Below are 15,704 nucleotides of genomic sequence, written 5' to 3'. Positions count from 1 at the left end.
CTTTTCCCTGGGCCCTGCCTGATGCAGCAAAGGACGGCGTGGAGAAAGGGTGTACAGACCAGGAGACCCAGGGGCTCACATGCATGTTGTTGATGCGGTTGCGACTTATCGTCCTTCTGTAGTAGCTGAAGTCGTTCTGGATAGCTGGGTTCCTCATCTGGAATCCAGAAGAGAGGGAAGAAGGTCATCTCTCCACATCACAGGGAGGATATGCATTAGGAGCCCAGACAGTAGACTCGGTAAATATACCAGGACATCTCTTTGTTATACAACAAACAAAGCAACTCCTGGTTAAAAATAAACACTTGGAGCCTCATTGTTTTAATACAGGCCCTGCTTTTCCTATCAGCTAGATTTCAGGGAAAGAATACTTGCTCTCAATCAGGACAGATACTATGAAAAGGTTTCCTCTTCTCACATTTGGCAGATTTTGAATTTCCATGCACAAACTGCCATCCTACATCACGTTTGCTACAAGGAATGCAAATTCTCACCACATTCTAGGTCCCTGCAGAGAAAGAGCTGCATCTTACTCGTCTATTCCCGCCACACGGCATTAGCAGGGTGCCGGCACAGAGGAAGTCCTCAGGACAAGTTTGTTACACTGTCTTAGCCTGTACGGTCTAACCTTCAGCTCATCGAATCGGAGGGTAAAATGAAGAATTTCCGCGAACTCCTTCGCCAGGGCCTGCTCCCGCTCCAGGTGCTGGGTTGGCGTGTAGGGTGGACAGGTCAGGGACTCTAATAAACTCTGAAGAGCTTTCTCTGAAAATCAAAGTGATAAATATGTAGCTGAGGTGGCCCACGGAGGTCCTTCCAGAGGCACAGTTCTTAAGCCCTGTTGACAGTGTGACATGTGCCGAAAGGAGAAGGAGCCCATCAGGCCCGAGCAGGCTGCCCCCAACCTGCGGAAGACCCCCAGGGCCACACAGCCTCATCTCTGTCCCTCAAAGCTCAGCTCAACTCTCAGTGTTCTGTAGTGCCGACTCCTACCACTGTTTGGAAACCAGACACATGGTTTGGGATCCTGTGCATGAGACTGTGTGGTACTTTTCTGCCAACCCACTGCCATATCGACCCCCATTACAGTCCTTGAAACAGTCTCATGACTCCCTCTTGTCTATCTCTAAACATTCCCTCCAGTTTTCCCTTCAACATATTTCTAACAATACCGACTCATTTAACCAATCCTCTATAGCAGGGGTTGGCAAACGATGGCGCACAGGCCACACCTGGCCCATGGTCTATTTTTGCAAATAGTTTTATTAACACATAGCCCCACTTTATTTCCATTCCTTAACGTAACGACTANACGCCGGGATCACGCCCTGAGCCGAAGGCAGACGCTTAACCGCTGTGCCACCCAGGCGCCCCTGCAAATAAAGTTTTATTAACACATAGCCCCACTTTATTTCCATTCCTTAACGTAACGACTATGGCTACAATGTGCTACCATGGCAGAGCTGAGTAGCTGCAACAAAGACAGGGTGGTCCGTAATCCTAAAATATTTATTATTTGCTCTTTACAGACAAGTTTGCTGGTACCTGATCTACACTCCTTAATTGTCTTTTCTAGCATCTTTACAAGGACATCTCTTGCATTTTCCATTTATGGGGATGTACTGCCTTCTCAGGTAGCCAGTTCTACCATGGCTGGCTCTGACAGGTGGATCTTTGTCCTTCTAATAAAAATCTGGCTCATTAAGGGGGTACCTGGGTGGCTCAGTTGATTGTCTGCCTTCAGCTCAGGTCATGATCCCAGGGTCCTGGGATCGAGCCCTACATCGGGCTCCTTGCTTAGCAGGAAGCCTGCTTCTCCCTCTCCCTCTGCCTGCTGCTCCCCCTTCTTGTGCGCTCTCTCTCTGTCTCTGTCAAATAAATACATAAAACCTTTTAAAAAATTCTGGCTCACAAGGATTTCAGTTCATTGGGTCTAGATACACACTTTGAAGAAACAGAGAAGGAGGAAACAGAAGCAGCTAACTGAAGAGTCAACAGAAGCTCTCTTTTCTTGAAAGACTGTTTTAGTTCATTCAACCACTCCCTTTGGGTCTTAGCTGCAAGTTCTCTCAACACTATGACTATGATTCCCCCAAAGTATTTCAATTTCTCTGTTTAACTCTTAAAATGTGACATTTGTTTACAGCAAAAGTGAACATGACTATCCCTTTCCTCATTCTAGCTGTATTAACTAATGAAACCTCAGACAGCTTTACTCTTGGGGGAGTGGTTAGACCACACAGGTAGTCACATTGAGCCTATTGTTAATGAGACTTGACTTTACTCTTGCTTCTGCAAAGCCATCCTGTACCCGTACAGGTTGTATTTAAAGCTCAAGGGGAGAACGTTGTTTTTCCCCCGTGTTTTACTCTATTTAATCACATGACTCCAGCAAATCAAGTTCTTTTGGGGTTAGCAGGTTTGTTTCAACCTCTCTGTTTGTTTCAACTTCTCTGTCATTTAGAAATGTGATCAGCCCACAACAAAACTGTTACAAGTGAGACTTAGCTGAGAACAAGTTCAGAGGGACACCCGCCAGTAGAGACATGCTCAATGTGCAGGTAACTGCAGGAAAGGAACTCTCAGATGAATTTAAGGAAATGAAAATGACAGGTGTTTCTGTCCACGAATGGCCTTTCCTAACACATTGTGGATGGATGTGGGCTATTCCCCAGCACACTGAGCTAGCTCTTCCCACTCCTTCCGCAAACTCCGTAACACAGCCTCACATGCGGGATGAAACTAGGAACACAGACTCACCTAGCCTTATGGAAAATTCATAAAATCTCTTTAGCCTCACGACCAGAGGACACACTGCATTCCAAGCCTTTTCTTGAAGCTGAATGTCGTTGGGATTCTGAATCGCCTACAAAAACATGATAGAATCGTCTGTTTAAAAAGGAACAATAAGCTCCACATCAAAACGCCTTAAGATTGAGGAAGGATTTTAATTTAAGAAAATACAACGCCTGATGTACATTGTAATGTGCTCCTAAACTGACATCAGTTCATCGGACTCTCCTCCATGATGCTCAATTAGAATGGAGATTTTAGTCCTTGAACTTAATGCAAATGACCCTATAATTAGATCCTGTGTCATCTTACTTGCTTCTCTTATTTTAAATGCAAAAAACTGCAGATCTAATTGGAAGCCATTCAGCCTTCCTCCATCACATTTTGATTCTACCGAAGTGAGCCAGGGCTCGTTAGGAAATGCAGATCCCACAGACATCTTCCTTTCTCTGTAAGATGTACTATGTGCCTTCCCTTTTGCGATGTTACCTGAATTATCCAAATTAATGGCGACCCCTAAGTAGAAAGACCACCTCTTAAGAGGCTGTCACGTTCTTAGAAATGTTTTGTCTAGGTTTCAGTGGCTTACAGAGTAAGTTAGTGGGTTTTTCTTCCAGAAAGATGGCGGCAACGGCAGTCGTGTGTGCACGTAAGTGCGTGTAGGTGTGCGCACGTGCACGCATGCGGCATGCGGTGATACTGCCGTAAAACTATTGCAAATAAAAGGAGTGTGCAGTTTCTTGCCTTTAAGGCATTATGAAGTCTTAAAAGCCACTCTGACAATCTTCTTTTTTGTTTTGGTGGTTGTTTTGTTTTCAGGGATTTCTTTTTTTTAAGCTCAAAGTCATTTCAAGATGACAGACCTGCAGGCTACTTAAAACGACCTAGTTTACGGCTGGTATTTGTGGTACTGTGGGCCCTGCCAAAATTATGACAGAATGTGGAGAAATTCGTGCAAACCCAGACCTCATGACTTACAGTTCTTTTTTTTTTTTTAATTTTCTTGTGACTTATATTTCAACTGTTGTCCAGAGACTTTACATGTATGTTTCCCTTACATGAAGTAATATGCTGACAAATCATTGTTTAAACATCAATCCTGTGCTATCAAATGTATGACTGAGAAGAGAATGGCTAATATTTTACACGGTCTACAACGCCGTGTGTGCACATTAATGTACTAAAATAAAAGGGGCCATTCATACTTTGTGAAAACCACATTACCCTCCTTGTTCTTCCTAGTACGCTAGGAAATACTAGGGCTATTACTTAATCTTGCTGGGCGTGTGTGTGCGTGTGTGGGTTTCCCTTCTCGTGGGTGTTGTCAGCTCAGTGTTATCATTGGCATACATCTCGGATCTCTGGCCCCGCGCCCTTGTAAGACTGCAGGTCTGCAAGGATGCTCTCAGAATCCTGGAGGACGGCGCTGATCTGGTTCCATATTTCCCGCTCTCCTTCCGTGGGCTGGGCATCTGAGCAGAAGGGAAACCAAAAGACACAGAGGGCTGGTGTTTAGAAACGGCTTAGGAGGAAAATCAGCATTCAGTGCTACCTGCTAGACAGTCCTGTTTAATTCCTGCAGGTTCAGTCTTTACTCTTTAATGTAATTAGCTGCTAGGAAAGGAAACTAACACAACTTCTGCCCATGACTCAGTTCAAGACAGTCATCCGTCTCTCTGCACACGTTACACCAAGCACACTGGAATCACTGTGGGTACTTTATCCATTTGTGTAGAACGTATTTTTGCACATCTATTATGCGCCAAGTGCTTACCTGGGTGATAGGAGGATAAATATTGTCTTTGGGGGCCACATTTAATAGGAAAAGCTACTGAATAGTTCTGTTATGACTAAAAATCTGTGAATCAGAGTATAGGTGGGAAAAAGTCCCTCTTATATTACCATAGAAACAAATAAGCTTAAAATATTAGATAATCCTTCAGAGTCGTGACAGAGATGTTATCTTTCTGGAACACAGCGGTATGGAGAAAGCATTGAGATTCATCATAGAACGTGAGCTCAACAAGTGCAGGAGGCTCATTTTATTTATTTATTTGTTTGTTTATTTATTTTTAGTAAGCTCTACACCCAATATAGGGGCTTGAACTGATGACCCCAAGATCAAGGCTTACATGCTCTACTGACAAAGCCAGTCAGGCACCCCCAACAGGAGGTTCATTTTATTTATTTATTTATTTATCTATCTATCTATTTATTTATTTATTTATTTATTTATTGTGTTGTTAGTTAGTCAGCATACAGTACATCCTTAGTTTTGGTTGTAGTGTTCCATGATTCCTTGTTTGCGTATAACACCCGGTGCTCCATGCAATACAGGAGGTTCATTTTAAAGACACTTGCACTATTCAACTTTGATCTTGACTATAAACACTACCCACAAAAATAAGTGACACATTCAGGTTTACAAAGAACATATTCTAACAGCCATGGAAGCATCCCTTTAGCTCAGAATTCCCACTTTTACATTGCATTCCTGTAGCCAATAAATATTCTTGTCCCCATGAGTATTTTGTGAAACTTGGTAGGTGGAAGTCAAATGGTGGTAAAGATTGGGTCTTATCTCTTAATACCTATAAAATAGGTTACTTGCCTGGGCTAATAAGGAAAATAATCTCCATCCCAAACAAAGGCACTGCTAATGCAGAAGGGGGTTAGATGGCACCTCCTAAAAATTCATTGTCAAATATCCAAGTCCTAAGGCAGTGAATTCTCTCAGCAGACCCCACTCATGAAAAGACAGGATAGAGTTTTGTCCGGTATAACACTCGTGAGTGCATCATGAAGAACATGACAGAGACCCACCAGGTTACGGTACAGAACCTAGCTGGGAGGCTAGATTACTCCTTTATCCTTTTCTTTTCTTTTCTTTTTTNGTCCGGTATAACACTCGTGAGTGCATCATGAAGAACATGACAGAGACCCACCAGGTTACGGTACAGAACCTAACTGGGAGGCTAGATTACTCCTTTATCCTTTTTTTTCTTTTCTTTTCTTTTCTTTTTTTTTTTTTTTAAAGATTTTATTTATTTATTTGACAGAGATAGAGACAGCCAGCAAGAGAGGGAACACAAGCAGGGGGAGTGGGAGAGGAAGAAGCAGGCTCATAGCAGAGGAGCCTGATGTGGGGCTCGATCCCATAACGTCAGGATCACGCCCTGAGCCGAAGGCAGACGCTTAACCGCTGTGCCACCCAGGTGCCCCTCCTTTATCCTTTTCTACCCTCCCACTGTTTCTGGAAAATTCTCAGGGACAGTGTTAATGCACATGATATTAATCACTTTATAGCCTATCCTTTCCTGTTTCCCAAACTCTTCTCAAAGTGATATGGGTGTCTTAAACAGAAACCTTTAAAACCTCATGAGTTAGGAAGCCTGTAACTGAGAAGAGCATTTCAGAGAACGGGATTCCAGGGAAGTTTCTGAGTAAGAAGAAAGTCCGGAAAGAGAACATATGACAAAAATGCAACACGAAGTTCCTAGAAAACAAAGAAAAAGAAAAAGTTCATTCCCTCAAATCCTTTCCCCCTTTGATGAATGCACTGAAAAAATGGCAAGTTAAAAAGGGCCATTTCCTAGAGAGAGAGAGATTTGAAGAGAAGGGAAAGAAAAATAGGCGTGACCAAGATTCTGGGGGGTAAGCCTCTTTGAGTGTAATTATAAAGCAGTATGTAAAGAAGTCACTTGGAGACCAGGAAAGGGAGCCTTCTGATCTCGGCTGTCACAACGGCTCCATCTGAGCGAGTTGCCACTTGGTAAGTTTTAGATAAGATAGAATTAAAGAGAAGTGGCTGGAAGAAGAGGGCTAGACAAACACAAAAACCCATTCTTCTAGTGATTAACACAAAAGGAGAAAACTTTCAGTCAGTTTTTAAACATGGAAGCCCTTTCTTAAGTGCTTCAAAAGAAGACCATCTCCAATAGAGAGGCCAAAAAGTGATACTGGCCGCAGACGGACAAGCTTCGCTCTCTATTCCAGGTGAGGTGATACTTTCTGATACGACTCATCCCCGACACTGATGTGACCACAAAGAGCTGGATGAGTGACATGGGGTGGTGTCCCTTCTGTCTCAGGGGTGGCAGAGTTGGGGCTGCGGGGAAGCCTTTCCGTCCTTCAGGAACCCTCTCGCAGCACTACAGTGATCTGTGAAACAGGACCCCCAAGTCCCAGCCTTCCTCTCTGGGAAAATGTTTCTTTTGGCAGATGTCCTGGTGTCTTATTAAAAACATTTTTCATATGGCCCCATTTAACAGGGGTGGGGTGGGACTGGAGAAATCCAATCCATCATTCCCTCTTCATCCCGACTTAGAAATGTGTTGGCTCATTTTTTTCCATAATTTGTTAGTCTTATTGGATGCCCTATTTTTTTTCTTCTTCCCCTGTCATGGAACTGAAGTCACTTCATCCAGCTAAGGACTAGGCCCTTGGTGCCGGCAGCATGTTCCCTGCCTTTTGGGGACTCAAGTCACAAGCGGGGTCAACTGCCAAGGTAGAGAGTGCTGATTGGGAGAAGCTCCAATCTGTCTGTTCTGTTGTTGTTGTTGTTGTTGTCGTTGTTTTTCGAATAGAGAAAGGGCTCTGTAATCCTGATTTGGCATTGGCTCATATCCCTCTGGAGGTTCATGAGAACCTCCCCCCAGTCATGTGATCATACAGCCAAGACTAATTAATGAGAATTTGACCCATTAGGCGCAGGTCTCTGGCTTTATTTGTTTCATGTGACCTTAAATCTCCAGGGCCTTGCGTGATGCCTGGCACATAATATACGCTCAAGAAAGATCTGCTGAATAAAATTCCTGAATGAATGATTTACTTCTCACACTACGTCTTATGATGATTTTTCTGCTTGTCTTTGAATTGGAAGATTTTTGGATACAGAGTTTATATTCTTATCCTCCATGCCTCCGTATGTCCTACCCACTGGAGACACTCAATAAATATGTCAGGACTTCAATGGACATATGAGGATATTGACCAGGTGGTAGAGGATATGGGTGTTGGGAAGCAGTGAAAGAAGTGAAGATCCTTTTACTTCTGGATCCTCTTCTCTGTCTCTTCTTCCAAATGGTTTCTATACTGTTAACCTCTCTCACTGTTATTGTTTATATATATGTATATTTATCTACAATCAAATTGGCTACTCACCCTTTCATTAACACTTGTGTTTTTTAAATCATCTGCCATTCATCTACAACCTCAACGTCTCTTCAGTATGGTTAACATACTTATAGGGTATTTGTTGAGTGAAAAACTGCACCTATGTTGACTATCCCAATCCTGAGGCTGTTATCATTTGCTTTCTGGAATATCCCTTTGAGAGGCTTTGGGGTCTTGACTTCTGGTTTTCTCTGTATTCAGATTCAGTTGGTAGCCATGTTTTAAAAATATATTGTGTCTTCAAATGTCAAAGAGAAACATCTTGGAAAATCAGTGATTGAAAAGGTATGCTGATATTTAACCTATCAGCAACTTTTAAAGCACCTGCTGAGTGAATAAGAACTCAGAATTATAGGTTTTGTTTTTCTACTTTTAACACAAAGATTCACCTTTAGTCAAAGGTGCACACACATACATATGCCCACCAGTAATATTACTGATGGACACACGTCCTTATTTTCAGCTGTAGCGAGTAAATCCCTTGGTGATGTTTTTTCCAAGAATCACCTTCTAAAATTCTAATCATTGTTAATGATTTCATCTCCATTGAGAAGAATGGTTACATCAAGCTGGGCTGCTCTTGTCTAACAATGAAGCTGTTAAAAAAAAGAAAAAAAAATCCTCCCTGTAATTTACACAGGCAATTTCAGAAACCAATCCTCCGAGGAGCCCCGGAACAAGCCGATCCAGGCCATTCCCCAGGCGATGATTTAAATCCCTGTTCTGGACTTGCTATTGTGCAAAGTATGAAAATGTATCATGTGCACTGTGACCTTGAATACATTGTCAAGAACTCGCTGAATTCCAAGTGCTTAGAATTTTTAATGGAAAAATAACCCTCTTATCAATGAAGATAGTGAGGCAGTATTCATTTTGTTTCCAGGGGGGATCTATTTACCCTCCTTTGGCTCAATTTGCTAGTGACTGTGGATATTAACTGTCAGGATTCTGGAGTCACTGGGGTCAGGTGGAGGCTTTGCTGTGGAGGCCTGTGATGTTTACTGAAAGCAGAATGCCTCGCATTCCACCCGGGGGATGGAGAGGAAGGTGGCTGAGGGCTTTGTTTGTCAGGAAGGAACATCTTTGGTGAACATACCCCAGGGCAAGGCAGCGGGGCTCAAACCAGAGTAGGGCTGTCAAATCAAAGGGTTCTTATCTTTGTAAATCAGCCAAGGACACACTCTGTCTTCACAAGTGCTGGGGAACACACATACCTTCTCCTCACAACCTATTCAGAACCGTATGGAAAATCTGACAGAGAATCAAACAAATTAACGGAAGATAATGTGAGCAGAAGACACCATTTATTTGGAGATGTCTTTGGCTTTGAAGGCAGCCCTGGCATTTCATCAACAGGGTACACTGCTCTCTCTGCACCCCAGCCGCTGTTGTATAAACACTGAAGAGAGGGGCAGCAAAGGGGTTTGCCACAGCTGTCAATTAAATCCCTAGCTCTTCTGTCCCACCACTTCCTTACCTCTCCACTCCTCTCCCCTTCAGGATAGACTAAGAAACATAACTAATTATCAATGATTAGCATGTGGGGCTATGAAGTTGGCAATGATTTATAGCCAAATACTAGCCGCTTGAAGCAGCCACATAAAATTGCAAAGGTCCGTTGGAAAATGTAAGTGTGACTGGGCTGACATATTTATTCGCACAGGAACATTAGTCATTCTGCACCAGAGCCCTTTTCTAGGGAAGAGCGAACAAGGGCCTGCAAAAAGCAGGGAGGGCTGAGGTGGCTGGAAGGCTCATCTATTTCAGCCCCATGCAGTGGGATCCCTGTGATGTCATTGGGGGGAAGGAGGGAACTTCAAGGACAGAGAGTTTTGAGACTCGGGTCCTACTGCCACTTCTGCCACTCACTGAATAGGAGACTTCAAGGCCAATGCGTTCATCTCTCTGGCTCTCAGATTACTTCTTGGTAAAAGGAGGGACACTGACAAAAGCCCTGTCCCCTCCCTGTACAGTCTTGTAGGGACAATAGCCTGGAGAGTCATAATGGGATATTGACATCAATCAAAAACATTTAAAAAGAGAAAGTGCTGGAAATGTAATGAATCCCTGTGACTGAATCTCTGTGTTAGCATAAATTAATTGCTTTCCAGGTCCGTTCTGTTCCGTTGTATTTTGCTGGTTTGTTTCATTTGTGAAGTGACCAGAAAACATCTCTTATTTTCCCCCTTTACTCTCCCAGAATTATCTAGCCTCATCTGAACAACCTTACGAGAAGCAAGGGTAACAGAGAAGGGAGGGATGAAAGAAAAGTTCAGCAGTGTCACTATATTGTACACCTAAAACTAACATAACACTGTATGTTAACTATACTGGGATTAAAATTAAAAACTTAGCTAAAAAAGGGAAAGAAAGAAAAGCTCAGTAGTGGTAGCAGGCAGCCTGTATCATCAAAATCACCCCAAGTGAGGGGCTAATCTGACACCCCTTGTTTCAAGAAGTAGGAGACTGTAGTCCTAATAGGTCACCATATCCAGAGCCTTTCAGCGAGTATAATGAATGGCTTGGAGGCTTTAGAATTTTCTGCCTAACTAGCCCCCACCCTCGCCCCATGACCACTATTATTGTTCTTGGTATTCCTATTGTGCACATAAAGGTGGATTTGTCTTATAAGAAGATCATTTCTCAGTTACTATCTGCCAAGAAACATTTCTTTGACCCAGCCCTCCAAGCTGTACTTTCTCTTCTGCCTAGCCCGCCACCTGCTCCCCATTCTCTTGTAGGCTTCTGCCCCACCTGTACTATTGTCTGCTCCACGTGCCTGCGGCTCTCCCCAATACAGTCAGACACTCCTTGAAGAAGAGGACATGTTCTCCTAATGTCCCCTCTGTATTGATGTGCCCTGTGTCATCCATCCGTGCCTCTCTGCCCCCAGGACCCCATTCCTGCTGTTCTTGTCTGATGTTACAATACAGGAGATGCACTGTGTATAATTACTGAATCAGCAACAGTACAAAAAAAAAATCAAAGTTCCTAAGCTGATACTGCATGTCCAGCTCTATGCTGGACACTGGAGATGCAGTGCTAGAAGCATAAGATGACATCCAAGTCCTCTCTGCAGGGAAGTTCTTCATGCAGAGATGAAGGGATACCAAAGACACCTAGTTGTGTAAGAAGGAACAGGGGACACCAGAGCCAGCAATTATGTCCGTAAATAGAAAAGATCTATTTAAATTACACACACACACACACACACAGACACACAGAGTTTAAAGGAAAAGGCCACCACACATTGCAGTGGGGAGTTTCTACTGCATATAGAAGCAAAACAGACAAGAGCACAAGGGTGGAAGGATCTGTGACAAGATTCTTTAATTCTTCATGAAGCGAAGAATACGTGCTGAAGATCGATTATAAATTGAAGATGTATCCTGTAATCTCTACAATAAGCATGAAGAGGCAGAACTACAAAGCCAACAGAAAAGATCAAAGAGAATACCAAAGTTATTCTATTTAATCAAAAGGCAAGAAGACATTAGGAGAGAAAGAGCGAATACAACAAATAGAAATCAACATCAAGATAGGTTCAGATACAAATATTAATTAAATGTAAATGGGGTAACGGCTCCAATTAAAAGGTAGATGTTATCAGCTCCGATAGAAAAGCTGGGGCCAACTTCGTGTTGTTTACAAGAAATACATTGTAAAGATAAAGGCACAGACAGGATGTGGAAACATACACCATACAAACAAGAAGCATAAAAAAGATGTTATGGTCAAAATATAAAATGCTTAATGATATACGTCACAAAAGATGTGCAAGACCTCTAAAAACTATAGAGCATTGCTGAGTGAAATCAAAGAATATCTAAATAAATGGAAAGATATACCATATTCATAGGTAAGAAGAATCAATACTGTTTACATGTCAATTCTCCTCAAACTGATCTTCAGATTTTGTATCAATATAATCAATATCCCAGCAAGGCAATTTTGTAGCAATTGAAAGCTTATTATAATATTTATTTAGGGGCGCCTGGGTGGCTCAGTCAGTTAAGCGTCTGCCTTTGGCTCAGGTCATGATCCCAGGGTCCTGATATAGAGCCCTGCATCAGGTTCTCTGCTCAGCGGGGAGTCTGTTTCTCACTCTCCCTCTGCCTGCTGCTTCCCCTGCTTGTGTTCTCTTTCTCTGTCAAATAAATAAATAAAATCTTTAAAAGAAAATAAAATTTATTGAGAGAAATAAAGGAGCTGCAGTAGTCAACATAATCTTGAAAAAGAACAGCAAATTTGAAGGACTTACTCTTCTTGACTTTAAGATTTATTATTTGTTATAGTTTGGTATTACTTGGTGAAAAGGATCAATAAATCAATGGAGGAAAATAGAAGGCCCAAACGTATTACAGTGAACTTATTTCTGATAATTCCATTCAAACAATTTACCTGTGCTAGAACAAGTTGATAACGCATAAAAAAATAAACCCAACACCTTACTCATAAAATAAACAAAAATTAGTTCAGGATTGGTCATGAAACTTAAATTCCTAGAACTTCCAGAAGGAAACAGTAGAATGTCTGTAGGACCTTGGGGTGGGCCATGATTTCTTAAAGAGGAGGTAGCATACACTTAGTACTAAAGAAAAACAATGATAAGTCGCACTTCATCAAAATTTAAAACTTCTGTTCATGCAAAAACAAGAAATAAAGAGGCAAGGCACTGAGTGAGTAAAAACATTTGCAAGCTATTATCTCATGAATGACAGGTATCCAGAACACAGTAAGGAACTCCTACAATTTAGCGATACAAGGAAAACCCACCAAATTAAAAATGGGTAAAAGACTTGAGTGGACAAAATATTCTAAAAATGCTAAGCAAATATTTAATAAGCATATGCAAGAGTGCCCAACATTATCAGTTATCATGGAAATGCTAATTAAAGCCACAAGGAGAAAACATCCCACAGTCACTAGAACAGCTAAAACAAAAAAGATCGACAATGCTAAGTTTTGGAGAAGACGTGGAATACCTGAGAATTCTAGACTGCTGGTAGAAATGGAATATAGTACATCCCATTTGGAAAAGTATTTGACAGTTACTTGAAAAGCTGCATGTAACTGACCCAGCAAGTCTACTCTTCAGTATTTATACAAGAGAAATGATGCACGCAAAGATTCCACAAGAATGTTCATAGCATGTTTACTCATAGTAGCCAAAAATTGGAAGTAATCTAGGTGTTTATTAACAGGAGAATGGATACAAAAACTGTCCCACTATGAGTATTCACCAAAAAGAGAACAAACTATGATACATGTAATACCATGGCTGGATCCAAAAAGCATTATGTTGAATGAGAAAAAGATAACAAAAATATATACTGTATAATTCCATTTATATGAAGTTCAAGACTTTATAGATTAGCTAAATTAATCTTTGAGATACAAATCAGATCTGATCAGTGGCTGTTTCTGGGTGTTGGTCAGGGCCAGGGGATTGACAGAGAAGAGGCAAGCTGGAACTCTCTGGAGTGAAATATCCTGTCTTGACTGAGAGTGTGGCATTCATCAAAATTGATTGAAATATACACCTAAGCCCTGTCCATTTCAGCAGATATAAATTATGTCTCAATAAAAACAAATTTTAAAAAGTGGACTAGTCAGGCAAAGAAGAAAAATTATCTATTTTGTGTGGATGGAATGGCTTCAGAATTAACCAGCAGCAACAAATCAGATTTTCTAAAAGAAATCTAAAAGATATAATTCACATGCCACACAATTCACCCAACCCAAGTACCCAGTGATATGCACCGTCATTGTTGTACAATCATCACCATCATCAGTTTTAAAACATCTTCTTTATCCCTCAAAAAAATTTGTACCTGTTAACAGTTGCTCCCCATTTCTTCCCAACACCCCCAGACCCAGACACTAATGAACTTTCTTTTTTTTTATTTTAATGTTTTTTTATTATATTATGTTAGTCACCATACAGTACATCCCTGGTTTCTGATGTAAAGTTCGATGATTCATTAGCTGCGTATAACACCCAGTGCACCATGCAATACGTGCCCTCCTTACTACCCATCACCAGTCTATCCCATTCCCCCACCCCCCTCCCCTCTGAAGCCCTCAGTTTGTTTCTCAGAGTCCATAGTCTCTCATGCTTCATTCCCCCTTCTGATTATCCCCCCTTTCTTTATCCCTTTCTTCCCCTACCAATCATCCTAGTTCTTATGTTCCACAGGTGAGAGAAATCATATGATAATTGTCTCTCTGTGCTTGACTTATTTCACTTAGCATTATCTCCTCCAGTGCCGTCCATGTTGCAGCAAATGTTGAGAACTCATTCTTTCTGATAGCTGAGTAATATTCCATTGTATATATGGACCATAACTTCTTAATCCAGTCATTTGTTGAAGGGCATCTCGGTTCCTTCCATGACTTAGCTATTGTGGACAATGCTGCTATGAACATTGGGGTGCATATGGCCCTTCTCTTCACTACGTCTGTATCTTTGGGGTAAATACCCAGTAGTGCAATGGCTGGGTCATAGGGTAGTTCAATTTTTAACTTTTTAAGGGACCTCCACACTGTTTTCCAGAGTGGCTGTACCAACTTGCATTCCCACCAACAATGTAGGAGGGATCCCCTTTCTCCACATCCTCTCCAACAATTGTTGTTTCTTGCCTTGTCTATCTTTGCCATTCTATCTGGTGTAAGGTGGTATCTTAGTGTGGTTTTGATGTGAATTTCCCTGATGGCTGATGATTTTGAACATTTTTTCATGTGTCTGTTAGCCATTTGTATGTCATCATTGGAAAAGTGTCTGTTCATATCTTCTGCCCATTTTATGATTTGTTTATTTGTTTCTCGTGTATTGAGTTTGAGAAGTTCTTTGTAGATCTTGGATACCAGTCCTTTATCTGTGGTGTCCTTTGCAAATATATTCTCCCATTCCGTGGGCTGTCTCTTAGTTTTTTTGACTGTTTCCTTGGCTGTGCAGAAGCTCTTTATCCTGATAAAGTCCCATAAGTTCATTTTATCTTTTATTTCTCTTGCCTTTGGCGATGTGTCGTGAAAAAGGTTGCTCTGGCCGATGTCATAGAAGTTGTTGCCTATGTTCTCCTCTAGAATTTTGATGGATTCCTGTNCTGTCCTCTAGGATTTTGATGGATTTCTGTCTCACATCGAGGTCTTTCATCCATTTGGAGTTTATCTTTGTGTATGGTGTGAGAGAGTGGTCAAGTTTCATTCTTTTGCATGTAGCTGTCCAATTTTCCCAGCACCATTTATTGAAGAGACTGTCTTTTTTCCACCGGATGTTTTTTCCTGCTTTATCAAAGATTAGTTGCCCAAAGAGCCGAGGGTCCATTTCTGGGTTCTCTATTCTGTTCCATTGGTCGATGTGTCTGTTTTTGTGCCAGTACCATGCTGTCTTTGTGATCACAGCTTTGTAGTACAGCTCGAAATCCGGCATTGTGATGCCCCCAGCTTTGTTTTTCCTTTTCAACAGTTCCTTGGAGATTCGGGGCCTTTTCTGGTTCCATACAAATTTAAGGACTATTTGTTCCAGTTCTTTGAAAAATGTCCTCGGTATTTTGATCGGGATAGCATTGAAAGTGTAGATTGCTCTGGGTAGTATGGACATTTTAACTATGTTAATTCTTCCAATCCATGAGCATGGAATATTTTTCCATCTTTTTATGTCTTCCTCAATATCTTTCAAAAGTGATCTATAGTTTCTAGGATATAGGTCCTTTACGTCTCTGGTTAAGTTAATT

The 15,704-nt window shown here is 41.6% G+C and overlaps 1 protein-coding gene across 5 annotated transcripts in view; it reads right to left on the bottom strand.

The window, feature by feature from the left end:
• The window catches only part of CYRIA (CYFIP related Rac1 interactor A), a 107,852-nt gene that overhangs the window by 11,498 nt on the left and 80,650 nt on the right, over positions 1-15,704 (bottom strand). For all 5 annotated transcript variants that reach the window (XM_034659881.1, XM_034659880.1, XM_002923068.4 and 2 more), the window contains 4 exons: positions 4,144-4,265; positions 2,761-2,866; positions 629-765; positions 80-157 (listed from right to left, as the gene is read on the bottom strand). In XM_034659881.1, coding sequence (XP_034515772.1) covers positions 80-157; positions 629-765; positions 2,761-2,866; positions 4,144-4,265 — 443 coding nt within the window. The remainder of the gene's footprint in view (positions 1-79; positions 158-628; positions 766-2,760; positions 2,867-4,143; positions 4,266-15,704) is intronic.

This window comes from Ailuropoda melanoleuca, chromosome 4, assembly GCF_002007445.2.
Source record: "Ailuropoda melanoleuca isolate Jingjing chromosome 4, ASM200744v2, whole genome shotgun sequence".
Taxonomy (NCBI): domain Eukaryota; kingdom Metazoa; phylum Chordata; class Mammalia; order Carnivora; family Ursidae; genus Ailuropoda; species Ailuropoda melanoleuca.
Note: the sequence above shows the minus strand (reverse complement) of the source record. Positions and strands in the feature narration are given on the sequence as shown.